The sequence below is a fragment of the Fusarium redolens genome (assembly GCF_020744475.1).
Source record: "Fusarium redolens strain MPI-CAGE-AT-0023 chromosome Unknown BKA55scaffold_21, whole genome shotgun sequence".
NCBI classification, from domain to species: Eukaryota; Fungi; Ascomycota; class Sordariomycetes; order Hypocreales; family Nectriaceae; genus Fusarium; species Fusarium redolens.
The window spans coordinates 658,645-682,474 of record NW_025763684.1 but is presented as its reverse complement, the minus strand read 5'-3'; the positions used below and the strand labels follow the sequence as shown (position 1 = coordinate 682,474).

General features: G+C 49.4%; 7 protein-coding genes across 7 annotated transcripts; 2 read left to right on the top strand and 5 right to left on the bottom strand.

Moving 5' to 3' along the window:
• Positions 1–3,322: 3,322 nt before the first annotated feature.
• BKA55DRAFT_598629 (X-Pro dipeptidyl-peptidase protein) lies at positions 3,323–4,252 on the bottom strand (the record flags this gene model as incomplete). The annotated part of the gene is made up of 1 exon (XM_046196271.1): positions 3,323–4,252. One exon carries the CDS (start codon positions 4,250–4,252, stop codon positions 3,323–3,325), a length of 930 nt encoding a protein of 309 aa, XP_046043499.1.
• Positions 4,253–11,315: 7,063 nt separating this feature from the next.
• On the bottom strand, positions 11,316–11,998 carry BKA55DRAFT_582601 (uncharacterized protein). Its single transcript, XM_046194132.1, has one exon. The coding sequence runs from the start codon at positions 11,727–11,729 to the stop codon at positions 11,385–11,387; it is 345 nt and encodes a 114-aa protein (XP_046043498.1). The 5' UTR covers positions 11,730–11,998; the 3' UTR covers positions 11,316–11,384.
• On the bottom strand, positions 11,742–12,182 carry BKA55DRAFT_490882 (uncharacterized protein; the record flags this gene model as incomplete). Its single annotated transcript, XM_046186255.1, has 1 exon — positions 11,742–12,182. A coding segment is annotated over one exon (441 nt), but the record flags the coding sequence as incomplete, so codon positions are not given.
• Positions 12,183–12,214: 32 nt separating this feature from the next.
• BKA55DRAFT_598628 (uncharacterized protein) lies at positions 12,215–12,998 on the bottom strand (the record flags this gene model as incomplete). The annotated part of the gene is made up of 2 exons (XM_046196270.1): positions 12,215–12,283; positions 12,315–12,998. The coding sequence occupies 2 exons, from the start codon at positions 12,996–12,998 to the stop codon at positions 12,215–12,217; spliced, it is 753 nt and encodes a 250-aa protein (XP_046043496.1).
• Positions 12,999–15,073: 2,075 nt separating this feature from the next.
• BKA55DRAFT_696299 (uncharacterized protein) lies at positions 15,074–16,535 on the top strand (the record flags this gene model as incomplete). The annotated part of the gene is made up of 4 exons (XM_046200246.1): positions 15,074–15,353; positions 15,420–15,707; positions 15,771–15,901; positions 15,954–16,535. The coding sequence occupies 4 exons, from the start codon at positions 15,074–15,076 to the stop codon at positions 16,533–16,535; spliced, it is 1,281 nt and encodes a 426-aa protein (XP_046043495.1).
• A 685-nt stretch (positions 16,536–17,220) lies between these two features.
• On the bottom strand, positions 17,221–19,386 carry BKA55DRAFT_667561 (pectin lyase fold/virulence factor). Its single transcript, XM_046197843.1, has 3 exons — positions 18,564–19,386; positions 18,157–18,504; positions 17,221–17,569 (listed from the first exon to the last, which is right to left on the bottom strand). Exons 1-3 carry the CDS (start codon positions 19,278–19,280, stop codon positions 17,459–17,461), a joined length of 1,176 nt encoding a protein of 391 aa, XP_046043494.1. The 5' UTR covers positions 19,281–19,386; the 3' UTR covers positions 17,221–17,458.
• A 1,679-nt stretch (positions 19,387–21,065) lies between these two features.
• Positions 21,066–22,854, top strand: BKA55DRAFT_582595 (von Willebrand factor type A domain-containing protein). The gene is made up of 3 exons (XM_046194131.1): positions 21,066–21,509; positions 21,565–21,666; positions 21,728–22,854. Exons 1-3 carry the CDS (start codon positions 21,229–21,231, stop codon positions 22,530–22,532), a joined length of 1,188 nt encoding a protein of 395 aa, XP_046043493.1. The 5' UTR covers positions 21,066–21,228; the 3' UTR covers positions 22,533–22,854.
• Positions 22,855–23,830: the final 976 nt, after the last annotated feature.

Sequence of the window (23,830 nt, the reverse complement as noted above, 5' to 3'; positions counted from 1 at the left end):
TTCAGGGGCGATTTTCCAACTCTCCACTCTTTCTTTCATTCTAACATCATTGTATAGGGACGCTGTGTATGTCCTCGCTAATGACGTCCACTTCTACTGACCCTGCGGGGTTTCCAGTGTCCACAAGCGAATTGTGCTCTTCCTCAATCTTTAGCACGAACCATCAATTCTCAAGTGGCGATGTCCAAGAGCGCATGGCTCGAAAGCGCAAAACGACTGCAAATACTTGGGCACACGCCCGTGAGCCCCTCAATTCGGAGCCATCTCGTTGCGGTCGCAAAAATGAGAAGATTTACTACTGCATGCATTGTGTAAGTCCGACTTACTCTACGGCCGTTTCAACGACCTTTCGGAATCATCTGCTCAAGATACACGGCATTGAGCTGGAAGCCCATGAACATCCGATTAAAAAACGGCGTGACCGTCTTATTCAGGATGCTTTCGCCAAAGCCGGCGAGGTGCATGCTGCAAAGCAACTGGCAAAACGAGAAGAAACTCTGAGACATGCCATCAATCACAAAGCAGCGTTGGAGGCACTTACTCAGCTCGTGACTGTCCGTAATCTCCCTTACAACTGCAGTTCTTGGCCAGAGCTCCATGCGCTCATTTCTGCAGTCAATCCTGCGGCAGATGACCTCATCAGCCTTTCTCACGGCTCCATACAGAAGCTTGTCTCCAATTCCTTTTGTGTACACAAAGATATGTTGAGAAGAAAATTGCAGTCTACACCATAGAAACTTCATCTCTCTACTAACGTGTGGTCTGCTCCAAATCACAAAGCTTTCCTTGGGATATGCGTCAAATTTGTAGATCCGGATACAAAGGAAGCGCTGCAGGCACTATTAGCTTTGTCGGAGTTGCCAGGTCTTGACGGGCCGGGTAGTCACGGTGGTGCCGAACAATGGAAGCTTCTTCAGCACGTGCTCGAGGATTATAATATCTGGAATAAGGTGGGATTCTACACTGGTGATAACCATGGATCAAACGACAAATTATGCCGCTTACTCGCCAATTATCTCCAGGAGAAGGGCGTCGACTGGGAAGCCAAGACCCGTAGAATCCGGTGCCACGGCCATATAGTGAACCTGGCAGTTCAGGCTTTCCTTTTCATAGACTCAAAAGAGGCTGCTCGAGCGGCTTTGGAGCATATCGAAGACACCGATGAATCGGCTTTTGGCACTGATTTTTCTGAAAGGATCAAACCACAAAGGGCGCAAGGATGGCGTCGGCTTGGGCCTCTTGGAAAGGTGCACAACATATCGATTCACATGCGCGAAAACGACTATCGATGGAATGAATTCAAGAAGCGCGCTGGAAGATCGCTGGAGCTCGACAACGATACACGGTGGAACTCATGGTTTCTCCTGCTAGACACCACTCTCAATCTTCAGAGCTATGTTGAGTGGTACCAGAAGAAGTATTACCAGGATTTGCGAGATGACTACCTCACGCCTGATGAGTGGAGTGCTCTAGGGGAGACGCGCGCATTCCTTCAACCGTTCTGGAAGATCACTCAGCTTACAGAGGGTCGTTACGCCACTCTAGACCGTTCACTTTTTACAATGGATGTTCTTCACAAACATTATACACAAGCATTCCAGAAACACTCTGGCAACGTCACACTACGGAGCTGCGTTGCAGCTTCTTGGGCTGTATTCGATAAGTATTATCAGCTTACAGATGAGAGCCCTGCGTATGGTGCGGCAATAATACTTCATCCGTCACGACGTGTAGCCCATATAAAGAAGAACCGGCCAAAGTCCCGGCATAAACCAGTTCTTGACGGCGTGCGAAAGCATTGGAAAGACTACTACCACGAGCTCCTGCTCCCCACTACGACACCACAGCTGAGAGACGAAATACGGCGCCTTGATGAGTATGACCTACTCGCTCGGGAACTTGACGTTGTCAGCCCATCTATGTGTGAGCTGGACGAGTACGATGCTTTCACGACGCAACAGCCCATTATCATTGACTGCTCTCCACTATCTTGGTGGCTCAGAGAAGAACAACAACAGACATACCCTCGTCTCTCTCGAATGGCTGTTGATATCCTCTCGATACCAGCCATGTCTGCCGAGCCGGAGCGCGTCTTCTCCGGGGCACGACGCACAATTTCGTGGGACCGGTGCCAATTGGGTAGTCGTACAATTGAAAGAGGCGAATGCATGAAGAGTTGGATCAAAAGCGGGATAACACAAGGTTATCCGGTAGATTTACTTGAGGCGGAAGGTATTGAGGACAACAACGTAGAGGGGTTAGATGATTCGGCTGGCTGGCAGAGCTCCAACCCAGATTCGGTTTAGTTGATAATGTAAATGACGTCATTTCTTAGTTTCCATATGTATGGATTAAGTTCCACATGGGTTGCATTCCATATTCCATATTCCATAAGGCGCCGTATGGAGTATGGAGTATGGATAGAAAGCCTGCTACGGCGGGCTGCACTGTTCTTTAGCGAGCGTAGACCAGAGACTCGCAAGGCATTTCATGACCCATACAGAAATATACTACTTAGATTACAAGAAGAAACGATTTAACGACCTAACTATTACCTAAATCTTCTACCCATAATTTGTGTGAATGACCTCTTTGCATCGGTAGGCAAGCAGATTATCTTACTCCCTTATTTCATTTCATTTCATATTTCATCTCTTTTTACGTCGTTAATTCGCAATTAAAGCCTTATTCCCTTGTTTATTAATAGCCTTACCTAAACTGAGAAAAGGCTTGTTAGGTATTGAGGTAATATCATCAATCCGTGACCGATGTAGAGCCCCAGGAACCAGACCTCCGGTCACGGGTCCGTGCCTTAACTAACCCCGCATAGCGAAGGACTCTCGTCGATCTGATGTCGCTAGCCGTCATGCTATAGAAGTCTTTCAGATAATTTCCCAATCCTGTCGCATATCACGTGTCGTTAGTCGTGGCTGTTCTTTGCACAGGCTTTCTACAGCACCCGAAGTTGATAAAAGCTGCATTCTACTTGACCCCTTAATCTAACATTCTTTGCCTCTTGTATGACGTTCAGCAGGAGGGGGTTAGAAGAGTTCCAGCCTGAAGAAAAGGAGTCTTCCAGCTTGGGCCTCTCTGCGGTCTTCACGATGACCATGATAGTTGGCCGAGTACCTTGACTCTGGCTGAGCGTCTAGGTTAGTCTCGCGAGTGTTTCGCCGCTCGTTTTCTACGTGATTATACGCAACAGCGGACGACGCCAAGATAGTTCCGTCAGCATCGTCTATCCGTTATTAGTGAAGCAGCCGTGGCTCTGGAACTGGGATGTCAGGTCAAGTTGGTAAAAGCAGTCTGATTAACCAGCATGCTATTTACATAGAGACTCCGCAAAGAAGCTAACCAACTTAGGGCCGGTCTCGCTAATATCTTGGTAAAGGTCGACATGGTATTTACCTGGCACGATTACAAGCTCTTTTGGCTCGAGAGCACGCTCGTAGGCTTCTTTGACAAAGGGCAGCGTTACGGCCTCGCTTCCGGCGACGAACAGGACTGGCCTCGGCGAGATCCATTCGATATGTTGGAATGCATCAAAAGGTACAAGAAGCTCCACACTCCTTATCACCATCTCGTTGGTACACCTGGGATGCCTCCAGAGAGGAGAGCTGTAGTAACCTTTGATATCCTCTTTAGGGTTCGAAAAGACACTCGCAAGGCCGTCCAGAGCATTGTGAACAGGCGCGGGATGGCCTTTCGCTTCTTCCAGCCGACAATTTGCGGCGTAAGCAAGTTGCTGATTTAGTGTCTCCCGATTGATAAGCCCGGTGGCGGGGTCCTTCAGTCCTGCACGCGCAAACGTGCCGTTACACATTGGCGAAATACCAGCGATGGCCTTGATGCGGACGTCTGTCGCGGCAGCGAAAAAGCTATAGCCACCAGACGCGCATATCCCAACCACACCAATTCGGGATGGATCGACGACAGTGTTTCCGAACTGGCTAAGGAAGGTAACCGCACATTTGAAGTCTTCCACACGTTGAGAAGGATCTTCCAAACCTCGCGGAATGCCCTCGCTTTCGCCCCAATGTGCTGCATCGAACGCGAGGGCGACATATCCCGCGGTGGCCAGGGTCTCTGCGTAGAGACCAGAAGCTTGCTCTTTGATGCCAGTTCCTTGGTGTCCCACAATGACGGCAGCGTGTTTTCGATCAGGGAGCTGTGCCTCCGGGGGAGGAAGAAAGAGGTTGGCCGCTATTTGAAGTCCCCGGCTGGGGAAGGTAACTCTCTGAGTGGTTGTCATAGTAGAGTCTGACTAGGTCTGTCAGAAGCGTCAATAGTTGTGCCTGAAATGCAAGCGTCGAACTCCCTGGAGGATCTTTATTTATACCCTGACGTCGGGATTGAAGGCATCCGGAGATAGCGGACTTAGGACTTGAAGAATAGCCCGAGCCGGCACCGAACGGAACGGCCCCACGGTATTAAGTCGCAACAAACACCTGGGACGGGGCCACCAACGGTCCGCACCGATATTCCCAAGAGCACGGAACCAGATCGAGATGGAGGGATGTGGGTCTTTATCCAGGTATACTGCGGGTTATCCTTCGTCATACCACTGTAGAAGCACTAGATACCCTGTACACAGAGGTCACTAGAGTATGATTCAACAATTAGAATAAATAAGACATGGTAGGCTGACAGTATTGTTGAGGCGGTAATGAAGGCATCAGAGCTGAAGTTACTGATGGCCATTTAGCTCTCAGCTAGGTGAGACGTGATTGGGAGGTAGGGCGAGTGCTCATGTTAAAGTTTGCATCTCTGCTTTTGGTTACCGGTAGATCGCACAATGGGTGAGCAGCATGTTGGAAGCTAGGCAAAGGACGATGAGAAACTCCCCGACCCCCGAGGACGGGTCTGCGGACGCGAAGTCGCCTGCCTCATTTGTCCCGGATGGCGACTGAAGTAGGGTAAAAGCTACTTGGCTTCACCAGGAGGAGCAGCAAAAGTTTAGGATGGACAATGGATTATATTGTGACAGTCACTTAACTCGTAGTTATCAAGAAAGGCCAATACCGATACCAGGCATATAGGTTCTGTTGAGTGGCCTCTTTTGTTCTGTAAAGCCACATTCGTTGCAATTGGATGCTCGTCATCGAAGTGGTCTTACTGGGTATTTACCTACAAGGCGATTGACTCGCCCTTTGAACACAACCGATAGTGAATGCAGTTGCTGTTCGCTGGGAGAGATCGCCAACGTCTCTTGTTGCGACCTAAGGCGGCTACTGCGTCGCCAATAAGTACCCGATTTACAAGTAGGGTCTATTACTGGATGACCATTAATTCCTGACTTCTTCGTTTCTTGCCCAAAGCTGCCTTCTTATGACTTCGTCTCTTCGGATCCTCCGGAGCGGGGTAGCAACGAGCTACTGAACCTCAAGTGCGCCTCATAGAACCAATCGGCAGTTTCCACTCAATAGACACCACCCAGCGCAAGTTTGCACGAATCTTTTGCAAGCAGGGAAAGAGCTGGGTCTTTGTTGAGAAGCACACTTTTTCTCAGCAGGAATTGCAGGCTGCACTTGAGCTTTCGAGACACTAGACGCTCAAAGGCCTGGGATGGGCGAGTCACGGTTCAGTTTGGTGTCCGCGATGGAAATGCCAAGCCTTCTGATGAGGTCATACTGCGCGTCGCACCGGCCGCGGTGCGGGAGCCAATAGTAGTAGTAGTAGTATTTATTACGCCCGGGAGAACGGACCTCATAGGGCCTGTGGCTACGCTAAGCTATTCACGTATTCCCCGCTTTTCGTCCATTCTACACAAAAGAAAGCCCTACTGCTCTTCCTGTTCTTACTTTTCTAGCCCCGTTTGCTTGACACTGCTTGACAGACCTGCTTGAAGGCCAACCAATACCATCTCCAAGTGTTCAGCATCCTATCTTCAGCAGCTGAAGCATGGTCTGTCAACTTGAGGCTGTTTGTTGTTAGTAATCAGCTGTGATGTTAATATTAGTAGTCATTTGTTTTCTCCTTCTCAAACTCCTTCCTGGCTCAATCTTCCTGTCGCCATCACAAATTTGACTGTCGCTCGCACCGCCTCCAGGTTAGGTCTCCACTTAGCTCCGTCTGACGCCGACTTTCCACCTAGAAAGAAGGAAAGGTTGCCCATCATGTTTTGTCCTACTCGACGCATGGCATCACGCTCTGCTTCCCATCTTGTGCATCGGAACAGAAAATGCTCCATTGTCTCTGGTCCACATCCACATTCACACATGTCCGACTCTGCGGCCCCGATCTTGTTGAGGTAGCTGTTGATCTTCGCCATTCCCGTGCGGAGCTGCGAGAGCACTCCGGCTTCTCGTCTCTTGCAAATGTCGTATAGTGCTTGCGTATGTTTGCCTGGTAGGGCCCGATCTATCCGTTTGGAGTAGTTGCCTACATTGTTGGGTAGTTTCCGTTGCTGATGCAGCTGCGACACTGCCAGCCTGAGCCGCGTGGAGCGGGCCTGGTACGGTAGCGATTGCGGCGTGCATCCCGCTCTGGTAGCCTTCTTGGCTTGTCTCTTTGCTTCACGACTCATGCTGAGGTCATCGTCTCTGGATGGTACCCAGATCATCTTGACTCTATTGTTTCCCTTTCTCAGTCGCTCGATGTGCTCGTAGATCTGACGGATGGAGGTCTGGCCTGATTGCTGTTGCGGTCGGGCAATCGCCTTGAGTGACGACTGGCTACTTGACAGCACCGTAAGCTCTCGACATTGTAGACCATCCGGCATGCATCGCAATGCCATCGCTATCGCCTCCAGCTCGGCGGTGTACGGGTTCTGATCGTCTCGTGACCCGAGCGTGGCCGAGTACCTGGCCACTATCCTGTCTGTTTGACCAGGCGATCTTTGGGCCACGATGCCGCCCATACCCACTAGACCTCCCCTGTCGGAAGCACTGGTCGCGATGACAATGTCGTTGACGTTCTTTGCAGCTATTTTCGCCGCTTCACGATCGGCCTCGCGTACAAGCGGCACCCGGTTGTACCACGGTGGTACCGCATAGGCCTCAATCGTTTCCATCCGCTCCGTTCCGCTGCCTTCATACGCAAGCGCCAGCTTCTTCAACGGTGACATGTATCTTCGACTCGCCGACACCTTGAGGGCTGCTAGCGGGTGCGTCTTTGGCACCGTCTTGATGTTGATGTACATCCGCATGCCTGCTTGAGCATGTCGCTCGCATACCGTCTGTATGTTGGCTTCTGCCTCCATCACTGCTGTCGCGACTGTCCGGAAAGCACCCGTGATGGCTCGTGCTCCTATCTTCTGAGCCCTGTTGAACCAGCTCAGTGCTCTTTCGTTTCGTGCATGCGACCACACGACCGAAGCGTAGTCCATCGCCGGAGCGACGGTCGCCGTAAACAGCTGCCTAGCCGTGCGTGGAGATAGCATCCTCAGTCTTCTCAGGCACATGGCCGCCGTGAGACCTCTGGTGGCCGCTTCAGCCATGTGTTTCTTGAATCTTAGTCCTGCATCCATGATGACGCCCAGGATCTTGGCCTTCCGCTTCGGCTTGATCACATCTCCCTTGATCGTGAACGGTATGCGGCTGGTACGGTCGATGACGCGGGTAAAGTGCACGATGGTCGTCTTGTCGCACTCAAATGTCGCTCCGCTGCGTCTTTCCCAGTCCAGTGCACGGTCGATGATGGCCTGAATGCCCTCTCTGTTGTCTTCGGCCGTCGGACCTGTGACCCAGGCTGAGTAGTCGTCGACAAACGCAATCGAGCCTCCGTTCGAGTCTATCCTGCTCTGCACTAAGTCTGCATTGAAGAACAGGAACAGTATCGGCGATAGTGGTGACCCTTGCGGGAGGCCAGCTTGTGGCAGTTCCCTGCGGGAGCCAATAGGTTCACGGGTACCCGTGATTCTATTAATTTCACGGGTCCCGTAAAAATGACTAAGCACAGTGCGTCTAGTCCTGATTTCAACCTACGAGTCGATGAAAACACACTGTCTTGCTTTTTAACGCCGTCGCGTCAGGACGCGAAGGCTGGGTCACAGTGCGCTCACCGAAGAACGACATTCAGCGGTGATCCTCAAACAATGGGAACGATCTTGTCATTCACTGAAGATTGCCTCCCTCCCGAACATGAATATGAGTCGCGCGATGCGTTGTTCAAGGCGATCAACGATTGGGCGGCCCATAGAGGTTACGCCTTTACGACCGGACGTTCGACGGTTGAAAAGAGCGGCAGACAAACTATCACGTACACATGCGATCGGTCATGTCGCCGGCCCAGTTCGACGAGAGAAAGACAACGCAAGACCACTACTCGAGGGACCGGTTGTAAATTCTCTGTTCTGGCCAAAGAATCACTCGACAAGAGTAGGTGGACATTACGACACCGGCCGGATACCCGCTTCTCTCTTCACAATCACCCTCCCAGTCAGCATCTGTCGGCTCACCCAATACACCGTAAACTACCTGAGGAGGACCAAACTCAACTTGAAAGGCTCGCCAATGCAGGAATTGCACCTAGACCATTAGAACATACCTGCGCCAATACTGTAATTCCGCGGCAACCCAGCAAGATGTTTACAACTGCTTAGCAGCAACTCGACGCAAACTTTGCGAAGGACAAACCACTATCCACGCCCTTGCTAATCAGCTTGATGAGGAAGGGTTTTGGAGCCGGATGCAATTCGGCTCAGATGGTCGAGTCACAGCCGTCTTATTTGCTCACCCTGACTCCTTGACGTACCTTCAGGCATATCCCGATATTCTCCTTCTGGACTGCACTTATAAGACAAACAAATATGGCATGCCTCTTCTTGACATGATCGGAGTCGACGCCTGTCAAAAGTCCTTCTGCATAGCTTTTGCCTTCCTGAGCGGAGAATCAGAGGATGACTATGGGTGGGCATTGGATCGTCTGCGGTCTCTCTATGATCACCATTGCTCCAAACTACCGTCTGTCGTGCTAACAGACCGTTGTATCGCCTGTATGAACGCTGTTGCCACCTCATTTCCCACCTCTCAGTCGCTCCTTTGTCTCTGGCATGCTAATAAAGCAGTGCTACGGCATTGTCTGCCAGCTTTCACGACTCGAGATGTTGCCAGCTTCCGCTCCAGTCAGCCGACTGATAAAACAGAAGAAGCTTGGGGCGAATTCTATCAATTCTGGCACTTGATCGTGAGCTCCCCAAACGAGGCCTGTTTCAAGGAGAGAGTGGCGCGCTTTGAACAGAAGTACTTGCCAGACCACCTTCATGAAGTCGGCTATGTAATGCATACCATACGCCACCACTCTTTCGGCATACCCACTCTTTCGGCAAGCAAAATAAAAAAAGCACCACCAAAAATCGGCAACTTTATTTCCACATAATTTGACCAAATTGCGAGATATACATGGAATATTTTGTTTGATAAATCATAAATTAATGTCTCTGTTGAAATTTTGTTTTTTTTTACGAGCCGCTCTGATCGCCTGGTGAGTTGGTGGGGTATGGTTTCCTCTCTGACTTCGATGACTGAGCCAGCCTCCGATTCTGCCTCCTGTTCGCTTGAACACACAGATTCCACCCCACCAGGCGTATTTTGAGCCTCCTCTTCTGGCATGACTTCTCCACCAGCTAAAGTCTCTCCAAGGGTCATGAAACGTTTGTTAGGATTCGGCACCGCCTTCCTCTTCTTCCCTCTCTTCAGCCGAGCCAATTCTTCCTCTAGGCTAGCAATCCTCAGCGTATGCGCCGCTACCGTCTGCTGTTGAGCCTCAAAGCCCTTGGCTATCACGCTGTACCGTCTCCGTGTCTTTGGTGTTTTGTTCAGCCCAAGATCACGAATTTGGCGGCTCGTCTGTGGTGTATCGTCCGAGTCGAAATATGGCCTTGGTTCGGGAGTCGCTCTCGGGCTGCCGTTTGGCCTATCTTGTTGGATTTCAGGGTGCCGGAGCGCTTTTTCACGGGAGATCGGCCAGTTTCCAGTAACCCTCCAAGCAGACAGTATGTTCTTTCGCGTCATGCCAACTCGGCGAGCCTTGGCGTAGGCCCTGATGAAATTGGCCTTGTCCATCGGGGTGGAATCAGTCAACAAGGCGAACTTCTCCAACTCTCGTCGATATGCAGCCTTGGATACATTGAATACTCCATTGTCCAGTGGTTGAAGTCCATGAGAGCAGTGTGCTGGCAGGTAGCAGCAGTAAACATTGTTCAAGAAGCACGTGGCCATCCATTCATCCTTCCACCACTCAGCGCCGATCTTGAGGTTGGAGAAATGAAGGACATACCGTCGCATGGCTTCCATGGCCATCTAAAATGATCAGTCTCGCGTCTGACTCGTCGGCGGGCGTAGTCTGTGGCAGATAAACTCTCTCGAGCCATTCAATGCCAATGTGGTCGTCAGTCCACCCGTTAGGCGATGTTATATAATACCAGTCTGCTATCTGCTTGAACTCGTCAAGAAACCATTGTTTCTGGAGCTCTTTCCCCTTGAAGATTATGCCGGGAACTAAAACGCGGCCATCAGCAGTTACGGTTTCGATAAATGAAGTCCAGTTTCGAGTCTGTGGTCCCTTGAGAAATGCCTTCCGCTTCGGGTCTGCGCTTCCAACAACCAGGCTATCTAAGCCTAAACAAAAAGGTTCAGTTGGGCAAATTTCAAGCACTTGAACGGTATACAGATAGATACTTACCGAAACCAATCATGATACCTCCCTCGTCAACATTGACGGTGTTTTCAGGCTCGATCCAGCCATAATGGCCCTCCCGAATATCAAAGTATCAATGAATCGCTTTAGGTGTGAAAGAGTTGAATCTTTTGGCTTCTTGGCGTCTGCCCATCTTGGTCTTTAGGTCTGCGCGACGATTGATAAACCTGGCCACCGAGTTGTGTCCCAAGTCGGGCTGTTCGCCCTGCCGTCTCAACAAGCCCATGACCAAGCGCGGATCTGACTGTGGGACGGAGCGTAGCCCAAGGACTCCTGGCGGAGTACCCAGAAAGCCAATCGATCCTCTTGGCTCTTGGACAAGCGTCGACGAGGGTGGATCTGCTCATTCACGGCCCGACGGCCATTAAGTCTGTCGACTAGAGTGCTTCGGGGCACACCATGTCTCTGAGCGGCTTGAGGGGGCGAAAAGCCATTATCAGTAACATCCAATATAGCCTCTGCCATGTTTTCCTCTGTATATTTCCATCGAAATCTTGGCCTAGGCATTTTCTTGTCGTTGTCAAAGATAAAGGCCAGAAAACACGGAAAGAAGCGGTGAGGAACTTGGAGATTAAGCTGACAACATTTCCAAAGCAACGCATGCATAGATCGCGTACCCCGCACAACCTTAAAGTACCCCAATCGTCAACTCCAGTCATTTCTATAATCAGTAGAGATATTATCTAGCCATTTACTTTAGTCAATTCTGGCGTAAGTGAAGTTGGGGAGTTTTGGTGGAGCTTTTTTTATTTTGCTTGCCGAAAGAGTGGGTATGCCGAAAGAGTGGTGGCGTATGGTATCTCGGTACCCCTTCCGGGTAACCCTCCCGAAAGATGCGATGCAGCGAATGTCAGCTTACTGAGGTCTATACCAGCATTAAGATATGCTATACAGGTGTCGACCTGCCAGTCCGTGCCTTTGATAAAAGGTTTGCCGCGAAAACTTGACGATCTCAGGGTATCTGCTAATTGCTCCCAGGTGTCCGCTAGCTTGTTCTTTGGGTCTTGTATGAAAGACCATCCGGCTTTTCGGCAAGTGAGGTCATCTTGGATCTTGTCCGTCTTGATATCCACTTCAAGCCCTAACATCATCTCGTCTATCCGCTCTCCCACGAGTTTAATGGCTTTGCAATGGGTTGCGCAAAATTCAGAAAGCTTGAACTTGATGTCATGTCCGATTATAAATGACTTCCCGTCTGGATCCCAGGAGAGGTTTCCGGGGATGCCTTCTCTCTTAACAATTGACTTGGCAAAGGCTTTAAGCTCAATGATTTCTCCGAATGGGGTATAGCAGCCTCGAATCAAGTACTTCTTGCGAATCGCATCCAAGCGGTCAGGCTGCGATGGATAATGATCTCGACGAGGCCATTCGTAAACCAGAGTAGAATAGCTATAGACCGGCAAGGCATACTCGAGGAACAATAATCGGCCGATCCAGATCAATCCTGCTAGCTCACTTGTAGAATTATGGGCCGAGTGGAAGGCAAGGGATTGTTGTCGAATGCCCATGACAGCAGTGAAGTGGACGATGGTCGAAGATGACAGGTTTCCAGCGGGATCTTGATATGTCCAAAACATCATTGATAATTGGAATAAAGCCTCAGACAGCCGCAGCCAGTTACCATTCGGAAGAGAGAAGCCAGATCCTTCGGAGTCTGATGTTTGATCTCTACCTACTTCCTCATCCTCGTCTGTACTTGTGTCAAAGTCTTGGTCGGTAACTGAATTTTCAAGCTCTGAAGGAATTTCGCAGTCGTCGTGCCAGTCTTGGCCATAAGATTCGTCACCCTCACTGTCTGAGCTGTCGCTGACGTTGCCATCCTCTCCTAGTTGCAGTTGACCGACCAGATATAATATATGCTGCATCATATTAATCTCATTGGATCCCAAACGCAAGTTATATACCTCCTTACGCTGCCGAGACGGGTATTGCAGAGCGCGAAATACGAAGCAGATGAATCTTTTCCATATTGCCAGATACTTCTTAAAGCTTGGTATGACTCGAAATCCATGCGGCCAAAAAGCATCTTTAGCATATGTATTTAGCCAACAGCGCGAGATATATGGCGTGCGATCAAGCGTAGCTCTTGCCCTGTCGAACATCAAGTCTAGCCCGCGAAGGATAACCTGCAACTGGGCTTCAGTTTCGGCAGAGCTCCAGATATAAAGTCCTTGCCATTGACCAAGTAGGTATCTTCTACTCCATTGCGAGGCCGGTAGCTTCGCCGTGGCGGCAATGATTTCGAGTGATCTATTCCGGAATAGCTTAGCCCAGCGTGTGTGCTGCAGCCATGGGGTCGTCTCGCTTGTGCCAGTGGCCGCAACATAGTCAGTCTGAGTGCTTTCGAATGGTCTCTTCATGATGTGATTGTTCTGACGTCGTGATTGGTATTTCCAAAGAGATGATGGCAATGAAGATTTGTAACTCGTTGGGCTCATATGCCTCCGCAGGTCGATAGCCAGGGTACACGACATACGCGCGTCGCCGCGTATAGGGCATTGCATAGCTTGAAGTTGAAACTCTCTGATGGGGAAAAAAAAAGCAAAGTCGACCAATGAAATGACGAGATCACCACTTTGGCTTACATTTTGCTGGGGGTATGTTATTCAGAGTCCTCTTTCAGGTGAAAGTGGGAGGATCGATAATGATGTAGATCGTTGGAAAGAAACCTCGGACTGAAATTACAGTAAAGAGGGTTTATAAAGTATGAAAGCTAAAGTACGCGTATACACGCATATGACGCGCGTGCAGATCGTCGATCGAAATGGGACAAATCAATCGCCACAGTATGGATTGAGGGGGAATAAACCGGAGATAGACAGGTACTTGAGCAGTGGACAGGGGTACGCGACAATTAGGAATAGAAGAGTAGGGTTAGAAGGACCGAGCTCCGTCGTAGGCTTGAGTGCCATGGTCTGACGGATATTCTTGAAACAAGCTAAAAAATAATAGATTGTTGGTTAGATCTCACATTCATTGTGATAGACGTTGATAAATAGGATTCAAAGCTCGACGCGCTGCTGTTAAAGTGTTGTCTTGCCTGAACGTGTAAGCAAGAACCAATCAGAAATCCAAGTCAACCCCTGTCAAAATCGAGTTTACCCCAACGCTAGTCCATTTTTCGAAATTCAAGTCTACCCCTTGTCAAAAATCAAGTCAACCCCCTGTAAAGTGGGGTAAATTAAATCAATTGTTGTACAATTGATTTTGGACTGTAGTATTAGGGTGCGACCGCTGCCGATCGCCCATCCGATTCAGTTCCTTAGTGTTTTCCACGATGGAATTTACTGTCTACTTTGTCAAGTCGATCGAGACCGGTATGTCTGCCGAGGTCGCACAGCAATAGAGGATCATCTCAAAAAGGTCCATAAGCAACCATTGCGCCAACCGGGGCGCCGACGAAGGGGAGAGGTTGGAGGGATCAAGGGTTTGGCCCAGGCTGGTCTAGTCCGGACTCCAGTCTCTTGTCAAACCCTTTTTCACGGTTCACGATGTAGGTACTTCATCGTCGAGGCCCGCAAAGTTCACGAGGACATGGAGGAAAGCCCATCTGGATCTGATGCAGGAAGTAACGCGACCAATATCAGCCCTGCGTTTGCTTAAACTGGACTCGAGGACATTATAAACCTTCAGCTTGCCCAGCAAGAAAACGAAAACTCAGCAATATCAAACCAGACTGGTTTTGACATAAAGCTTCTATCTTCCGACCCTAGACATCAATCCCAGTGGCTTCGAGTCACGGAATGGCCCCGCTTCCTAGAGCCCCACAAACAAGAACTGGCTCAGGTTGCCGCTCTGGTTTCACTTCCAAACCTAGCCAACTCGTATGAGCTAGGGCTCCCCAGGCAGTTCTGAAACTTTACTCTCAATTCTTCTCGACTCTCTTTCACGCAGAACTGCATTCAACTTACCCTTCTTCAACCATTTTGTGAATGTTAAAGAAGAGCCTTCTATTACATCAGTAGAAAAATCATATCTGACTGTCAGCCAAATCGGGCCTTGCATATATCAAATCTACAACGGTGGCCCGATCCCATTCAATAACAAACAAAACCCGGTCCGCTTATCTATCAAGTTATCTAGCACCATATCCTAGTTTATGAGGATATGAAAAATGAATCAAAGTATATTTATGACATTTAGAGAGTTCTGCTTTTCTTCAGAAGCCACTCCACTCTCGGGCCGTTCTCGTCCAATCATAGAGGCCCAAGTCGATGACATAAGGGAAATCGCGCACGCGACGATCCAGAGACCAATTGGGCTCAGCTCAGCACAGATCTCGCCATCGCAAAATCACGTATATGCGATTCTCTTTCATTTTTTTCTCCCCTTCCCTCGCCGTTTCTTCGCGCGCCTTATCGTTTCTCCGCAAACCCATCCTCTCTCCACTCTCAACGCGGTCATACCCAAGGGCCAACGGTATTAAAACGCCACAATGAGCAATCGCAAGAGATCGCGATCTGTCGGGGGGGAGAGTCGCGATGAGTGCCCTTTTACGATTTCTTACGCGACTAGCCCTCCGGCTGCCCAGAAGGAAATTCGCAAGACCAAGAAGCGGAAGCGCGATGGTCAAGATGACGATAAACTGGTTCGGTTTCAAGGCTCTCCCTTCTCCCCAACGGGCAGCTTCAAAACGCATAACACCATGGATCTATACTACACCGTCGGCCCTGGAAAGAAATGGCAAAAAATGGCGTGCTATAAAACCGTTGTCTGTAAGTATCCGATGAAATCTCAGCGGCGTCACAAATTGTGAGGGGCTCATGGCTAACTCTTGGCAGACAATGGTTTCAGATATTCTAGCGAAGACTTCGTGCATGTCGCCAACGAGCGGACCATTGAACAACACAAAGCTCAAGGTGATGGCAAGGGTATCTCCAAGAAGAGTAATGATGGCTGGGTCGCGCGCATCCTCGAGATCCGTGCTTCCGATCAGCATCACGTCTATGCACGCGTCTACTGGATGTACTGGCCTGATGAACTCCCTGAGGGAACCCTTGACGGCAAGAAGACGGTTCAAGGTCGTCAGCCGTACCATGGCGCTGACGAACTGATTGCTTCCAACCACAGTATGTTCCAGAATGCTTACCGATATTATGCTGCAATGCGACTAACCGATTTTTCTCTTTTAGTGGATATTATTAATGTTGTCAGTGTAACAGGACCCGTTACCGTCAACCAATGGATAGAGTCCGACGACGAGGAGATCCAAGACGCGCTTTATTGGCGTCAAGCGTACGACTGCCGTAACTCGCAACTTTCGGTATGTCGCCCAGAACCTAATTCCTTTTTCGCAAGTGCTAATGGTAATAAAGTCTGTTGAACTCAGGTGCAAATGCCAAACTCCTGCGAACCCCGAGAAGACCCTCATAGAATGCACGAGTTGGGAATGCGGGAAGTGGATGCATCACGAATGTATGGCCCACGACATTCTTATGCAAGTCTACGAACGACTGGGAACAGATAAGTCCCATCGAAGCGAGGGATTGGTTGTTGAGGAAGAGAAGCCTGAGGAAGCGATCCGTCCGCTATCGCCCACTGACGCCGAGGAGAAGGAGACCCAGCCAACGATCGATGTCCGTTCCGGCGAGACGAACGATAATGTACACGTCGAGAAGGCTGCTCGCGAGACCCCTCGTGAGACAGAAACTCCAATACCTAGACCAACGCCATCCAGATCTATTGCCACCGCATCAGCTAAAGGATCAGCCAAGAAGGGTCACAAGAAGAAGACCGGAGACTCCAAGCCATATCTGGGACTTTTCGAGGCCACTCTCAAGATGCAAGACGGCCCTACAGCATGGGAGATTCGCGACCTGCGTGAAAACGTAACAGGTGGCGATAAGACCTGGACTGAGAAGGCTCACTGTCTGCTATGCGGTTCCACTATTGACTGAATACTCAATATGACGACCACGTAACTGCGCCGAGTCTGTTCCTGTCAGCAGGCTCATTGAGTCTGGACGGTACAGCTCAACATTGCTTGGAGGAGCCAACCAGTCCCCGAACGTATTCCTGATGACTTGCAGGGGGAACACGGCTAGCCCGACCCAGCTACCTACTCGATACGACTTATTGGGTCGAACAATGCTTAAGGTTTCTTTTATGGACACTTGGAGGTCGCTCTCTTGCTGATTTGCCCAATGATGGACATTCCAGGCGCGGCATTTGAGGTGAATATGGCTATGTTGTGAGTCTGAAAGATGGTTTGGTCTTACAGCTGGCGAGCCGTGAAGACGAAGCGTTTGTTTTGCTTTAACATACGAGGCTCAATTATATTTAATGCAGAAGAGAAGGAGGCAATACCTTATAGGATGGATAATATTGGAGTTTAAATGGGCAAGCAGGAGCTGGGTAGAGGCCAAGGTGCTAGTAGCTGGTTGGGCTCCTTGCCTCTGAGCTAGGCTATACTGTTATTATATTTTGATAGTCACCCAGGTAGGCGTTATCAAGGGTTTGTTGTTTATTAAGAATGTGCTTTTGGTCTCCTTTAATTGGCTTGCTACTACTACTACTACCACTACTACTACTACTACTACTACTACTACTACTACTCGGGTAGGGCCTAGAGACCGGCCCCCCGTGCTTTTCATTCAGTCACCAGTGACCGTGCCTCAAGCACGGCGGGTACGGTGACTAGGAAAAGGTTCGGTTGACTGAGGAAATTTAAGATACCTCTAATAGTAAGGCAAGGCCTAGGAAAAAGAAGTACCGTTAATATGTCAAAGTCACGTGATATATGCGGGGAAATTTGGAGATGAAGGATACTTCTGATAATAAGGAAAGACCTAAGAAAAAGAGGTATCTTAGATTTCCTCAGTCAACCGCCCCTGTGCCTAGTCAACGTACCCCCCGTGCCTGACCCTCTGGCACCACAGGTGGAATGGGTCAGGCTAAGGGGGGCCGGTCTCAAGGCCCTACCCGAGTAGGACTTTGAACTCCAAATCTAGGACTCTCTGACTAACAGTCTGAATCCTGAAGGGAAGGGGGTCCCGGGATTTTCCAAAGAAGACGAACTCTCCCAAGGTCGTTCTCTGTGCCTGTAAAGGACCCAATGGGGACTTGAGGGCAAAAGCGTGGGCGAGTGGCCTGAACAATGCCCCTCCACTGGCAAGCTGCTAACAGCTGCGAGGAAAAAAGGAATTTTTACAGGGGAGAGTTACGTTCAAGGAAACCATAACTTGAATTCTGAGAATTCTATGTTAAGTTGTTTTAAAAATATCTTTTACTTCCAGGCATAATTTTCCTACTATTAGAATGAGAATGTTTTAGACACTACAGTCATACCAAGTTAACAAGAGTAAATACATTTTATACTAGCTCGCTTACTACGTCTTGTAAAGACGACTTGGTAAGCTTCTGTGGCTTATAACACATGATATGATAAACCCAAATTTAATGCATACTATCCCCAATCGAATGAAAACAGTTAATGCTGCAACTAAATCCCATCAAGACCTCCTGTTTAAGCGACACCGAAACCGGACTTAGTCTGAGCACCCTTGGCGCTGTTAGCACTAGCAGCAGAAGCAATGATCTTGCCCTTGAAGTTGCTGAGGAAGCCAGAGTACCAGAGCTTCCAAAGGCATTCAGCTGGCAAGCACGGCCAAGGGCAGCCTTGCAAACATTGGCGGCGGCAGTATTAGGGATGCTGAAAATGCGGCCCTTGTTGCCAGGCTTGGAGGGGTTTTTGACATTCTGGAAGACATTTCCTTCAATGAGAACCTGACCCTTATCTTCAACCTCGAAGGCGTGGTCGAATATATCGTAGAAGTAGTTGTTAACGACGTGGAGAAGGGTGTTACCAGCAACTTTGGGAGCACGGCCGGAGACCTTGTACAGGAAGTTGCCCTTGAAGGTGACCATCTACGAGAGGTCAATACACGATATCGATCATATTTGCCAGGTTAGGCTGCTTAACTTACGTCGTTAGAGCCAAGGAAGAGGATACCCCAGTAGTGGTAGGTATTGCAGCTAGCGGACCAGTTGCTGTTACCATCGATCTTATTGTTGGTGATAGAAACACGGCCGCTGGCTTGGGTACCAAGAACGATGTGTTGGCGGCCGATGAGGGAGGTCGTGCAGTGGTCAATCCAAACATTGTCAGTTCCGTCAAGAGTGATAGCATCGCCACCCCAGACAAGGTGAGGGTTGAGGTCCGTGATGTGGATGTTCTGGATGATAACGTTCTTGACACCATTGGCGAGACGGAGACCCTTGCCCTTAATAACACCCTTGGAACCAACACCGATGATGCTCTTGTTAGAGCCAACCATGATGGGGTTCAGGCCAGCCTTGTCGTACTTGACGTTGACCTTGGGAGCGTTAGGTTCGTATTTAGTGCACCACAGATTCTTGTTGATAGCAAGCTGACAATGAGCGCCGGTTCCCCAAGGAGCACAGCCAGTCTCGCTGGTCGAGCCCTCAGAGTTCTTGAAGTCGAAAGTGCGCTCAAGGTAGATAATACGAGCAGTGTTATCCTTGAGGTAGTTGACGAGCTCCTGGTTGTTCTTGGGGCGAACGACCTGGCCACCCTTACCACCGGTGGTGCTAGCGGCGAAACCTTCGGCCTGGGTAGGCAGGGCAGCAAAGCAAGCAGGGAGAAGTGCCGCAATAGCGACGAAGGTGTTGAGCAGACGCATTGTTAAAAGATCGAGTAGTGGTTATGCAAAAAACGAATGTGGTTTAACGAAAGGAATGCCAGGAATCCAGCTGCTGGCGGGATCAATGAAATAAACGATTGACTACAAAAAGAATGAAGCGATGTGTTGGAATGAAAAAGCCAAGAGTACAAGCAGGTCGTAGTGAACTATATAAGTGATTTTTTAAACACTTTATAAAGCCTATTTAAATAAAATATATAGCCAGACTAGTATTATGTATAATCTTTAGTTATTTAAAGCTTAATTTGGATTTTTCAGAGCTTGTTGAAAAGACTAGATTTTAAGCTGTAAATACTGAGTGGATTTTTGTTACACTCGCTTGTTTGTTACTGTTGAACAACAGACAACAAGGTGGCCGCAAGGGGCATCCTGTGACCTATCGGCCATCGGTCAGCGAGGCTAGGCCTCGCTGGGAAAGCATTATAAGCAGACCCCTCTCTGAGGAAGGGAGGGGACACAGTTCCACAATACACATACAATAAAGGACATCAAGGCGCACGCGATCCGTTCAACAGTTTATAATTAAACAATTGCGCATAACAGACAACGATTTAATATCCTGAGCCTCTAAACATAGATTAGGCCGTCGTCGAGTTTCCTAAGCAAGTGCGGAGCACCGCGCTATGTCCACTAGGAGTTAGACTGATGGTTTACCACGTCCGCGGTTGTCTCGTCAGACTGGCGTCACTGGCTTACTCTAAAAAACACCGCTGGGTTCGAGGAGGATAAGCAGGACTACAAGAGTTACACCATGCGGCGAATCGGTATCCAATCCGGTAGCCGCAAAGACAGCTACTTCTTCAGCCTTCAGAGAGCTTCTTTGCTAATACACCATATGATGAGATGGACGCACTTCTCAGCTGGCAGTCGTATGGTTCGTATAATAGGCGCCATCAAATCATCTTCTGCTTCTAAGAGCGTTTCTCGCTGTCAATTTCGTAATCATTGTGCATGAGGGCATATCGAAAGGGGTACGATAATGCGAGAGAGGCATCGGTTTATGGTTAGCTGTTGCTGTAGCACCTGATCCATTCACGCTGCAAGAACTGCGACTGTCGACGGATAGATATAATGGCTTGTTAAACAATCTCCGGAATTAAGAACAACTCGTCACTGAGGACGCGATTATACATGTGAAGATTGTAAGTACTTCCCGTAGCGAGTTATTGAAGGTTCTTAATAATTGTTATGAAGGGAAAGCGCTCTCAATTGCCCCATGAGGAGTAGTATCAGGGGCGGCAGAAGCGTCGTGGCGATCTAGATCAGCCCGATATTCGTATACAGCTGCCTCTCCGGCAATATTTTAAGGGCAGCTCCGCTAAATGTCCCAGCCGTCCTAGTAGCACTACCAATAGCGTCTTATTTAAGCGAAGAGTCCTGTCATGCATGCAGGAAGCCAAACATGCCAAAACCTTTTAGTTATTTTCGGATGATTTGCTAATTATGGAAACCTAAGCGGTTTCATTGCACAGCCACCCCAATGGCACTTAGACTTTACTCAGGTCGTCCAATCATTATTCGCTGTGACTGATCCATCAGTCCCCCAAGGCGTCAGGCTTAAGCCAGAATGAAGTATAAATATTTCTATTAACACAACCCAAAACCAATCGCTATTACAGCCCTTGCTACTAGCAGCGCTTGTGTTTCAGCTCAACTAGGGCTAGGCGCTCCTTGGTTATGGTGGATGTGACCTTTCGTATAGCACTTGAATTATATTTGCCTGTGACAATCGTCTGACGTCACTCTAGTATTTCAGAATGTCATCTGGCATCTTGAATATCTCATTGGATTACCAAGTACCCAAGATATAAACTCAAAAGACCGCGCTTATGTACTGCTGAACAACAGGGATAAGTATACCCCAGTTCCGTCTGCTCTGTTCTTTGTGCATCAACTCGATTTGGATTCGACATATTGGTTCGAGAAGATGAAGCTGCAAACACTCGTCCTTTCTCTCACAGCGGCTAGACTTTCCGCAGCCTTTTTCCCCTCTCCCGCCTTCAAACGTGATGCAGACACTTGCAAACTATCGCTGGCACGCAGCTCTGGTGGCCGCAAGGTTGCCCTTGTCATTGACGCGTCCGGCTCCATGATGACAAACGATCCGCAAGATCTCAGAATCACGGCTGGAAGGGCTCTCAACAGGCAGCTAGTATCCTCTGCGGAAGCTTCTGGTGGCAAAAGTGCCGACCAAGTCGCGGTCGTGGAGTAAGGCCACCACGCTGTTGCATACATATGGGATGTGTTCACTGATTTAGTCCAGGTTTAACACCCAGGCGACCCTGCTCTATCCGCTCGGCGACCCTAGTAAAGCCGATAGCTCTTTCGGTAAGATCGGTAATGAAGGAGGAACCTCGATCGCCAGGTAAGTGTTGCACTTCCCACCTAGAACAAGAATGTGACTTTATTAGCTAATTGGGTTTCAGCGGCGTTGCGAAGGGCATTGAAGAGCTCACCAAGTCTGGGCATGGTACGACAAAAGATCGGTCCGGTATCATCATCCTAACTGACGGCGAAGACACCAATGTCGCCGCGCTCATCAACCAAATTAAAAAGGCAGATTCCCTCGGCATCCGCGTAAGCTTCGGCTTCCTTGCTCCGCCGGAAACCCCGCCCAAGCCAGACCTGCTGCAGGCCATTCTCCAGACAGGCGGCGCGTACAACTCCTTCAACCAACCTGAGAATATTCAACCCTGGCTCTACCTGCTCTTAGGCAATGGTATTACCGCCCTGGACAAGAAGTCCTCCAGCACAGCGCAGCCGCTTCTGAGCGGCATCACGACTGCCAAACTGTCCGGGTCCAGGGACGTTGCCTTCTCGTACCTCGCGAGCGATGGGGAGAAACTTGTCTTCACGGTGGCTTCGATCTCCGCACAGGACCTTGACGTGAAATTGAGTCATGAAAACGGAAATTTGGTCGGGAAAAACTCCACGACTAGTGGGAACCAGCCAGCTGAGCTGTCGGTCAAGACTACGAAGGCCGAGACGCTCAAGGTCGTCGTCTCATCTGCTACGTCCAAGGAAGGTATCTTCCAGATATCGGTCAACTCCTCTTTGGGCATCTCCGCTTGCAACCTCGGCAATGGAAAGCCAGGCAAGAACGAGAGCATCCCGACCCCGACCCCAACCCCGACCTCAATCATCGCACCTCCAGTCACTGGTGGAGCCTCTAAAATACTCGGACATGTTTTGCCAATTATGATGGTTGCGTTATCCTTGGTGCTACTATAGTGGTAGATCCGTTCTCAGATGAAGTTTTATAACCTTCGCTTAACGTACATGATAAGCGAGTGTCTCAGACAAGTGAGTGTCAAAAAACATCAGCGTTCAAGATGGAAATCACCACAAAACACAACAAAATTCCTAATCAGTTGACACTAATTGCTATACTCCTTCTCAGACACTGAAACAATAATCTGACATCTTCTTGCATTATGCCCGGTCTTGCCACATACTCCACAGCGCCGAACATCCGGTCGCGCCGACCTTCCTTGACCGCCACTTTCCGACGGTTCGCCCTCTGCTTGCCCATCCCCACTCACCTGATCAATTGCTTGCCTGCCTTCCTCTACTGTCATTACCCCTCTTTTCTGTAGTCTGGTATTTTTTGTCCTCCGCCGGCGGCTTAGTATCTCATTTGCTTGTCGAAGGTCTTGGAGCTCAGCCCTCATTAATGCCATCTCATGCATATTTCCCTTCACTGCCTTAGTAAGAGACCTCATAGCTTCTATAATTGACTCTGGAGAGCTGCTATGATGCCGTCTGATTCGTCTCTCAAGATACTCAGACTGAGACTGAGCCTCAAGCACCGTCTTAGGTGCCTTTGAAACCCAAGGGGTCGAGGGCCTGGCCTCCTCTCCAACCGGCGTTGGAGTCCGTAGCTGCACATCAAGCTTCGAGACCACACTTTCCGGGTCGAGAGGAACCAACCCAGCTCCCCTAAAAGCTGCCTTGATGTTTCTTTTCGTCATGGTGGCTTGAAATGCCGCGTAAAAGGCTGGGAAAAACTCGATCTTGGAAACGTGGGTTATGGAGCATTGGATCAGATGCTCGATTTCTCGACCATAAGCCTTCTTCAGTAGGCTAAAGCACCCGACGTCAAGGGGCTGTAGTAGATGAGATGAATGAGGTGGCATACAGAGCGTGATGATCTTGTTCCCCTTACAATATCTCTCAAAGTCGACGGAGTGGTGACTTTCGTGGCCATCAAGGATTAGAAGACGATAGCGACTGTTCGATCGCTTGGGCGGCTTGGCTGTACACCGATCAAAGTGTTTTAGCCATTCAAGACCCGTCTCATTATCCGTCCAGCCATTTTGGGTCGTGGTGATAGCCCAGTCGCCCGGCAGGTTACTTTCTCGATACCAGTTAGCGAGATGATACTGGCCCGCACCTACGATGAACGGCGCGATCGCTCGACCTTCCGCGTTGACAGACTTGCGTATTGTGATATCACGCGCTAAAGTGATATTCATATTCATATTCACATATTCGCAAAAAGTGTGCTAGAATATCACCCTAGCACTTTA

What these genes read in the sequence shown, in the direction of transcription:
- BKA55DRAFT_582601 (XM_046194132.1), bottom strand. Translation starts at nt 11,729, where the DNA reads ATGATGTTAGGGCTTGAAGTGGATATCAAGACGGACAAGATCCAAGAT.
- BKA55DRAFT_667561 (XM_046197843.1), bottom strand. Translation starts at nt 19,280, where the DNA reads ATGCGTCTGCTCAACACCTTCGTCGCTATTGCGGCACTTCTCCCTGCT. An exon ending in TCTTCCTTGGCTCTAACGAC is followed by an intron (nt 18,505 to 18,563) that starts GTAAGTTAAGCA and finishes GACCTCTCGTAG; the next exon opens with ATGGTCACCTTCAAGGGCAA. An exon ending in GATCATTGCTTCTGCTGCTA is followed by an intron (nt 17,570 to 18,156) that starts GTGCTAACAGCG and finishes TGGAGTTCAAAG; the next exon opens with TCCTACTCGGGTAGGGCCTT.
- BKA55DRAFT_582595 (XM_046194131.1), top strand. Translation starts at nt 21,229, where the DNA reads ATGAAGCTGCAAACACTCGTCCTTTCTCTCACAGCGGCTAGACTTTCC. An exon ending in GACCAAGTCGCGGTCGTGGA is followed by an intron (nt 21,510 to 21,564) that starts GTAAGGCCACCA and finishes GATTTAGTCCAG; the next exon opens with GTTTAACACCCAGGCGACCC. An exon ending in GGAGGAACCTCGATCGCCAG is followed by an intron (nt 21,667 to 21,727) that starts GTAAGTGTTGCA and finishes ATTGGGTTTCAG; the next exon opens with CGGCGTTGCGAAGGGCATTG.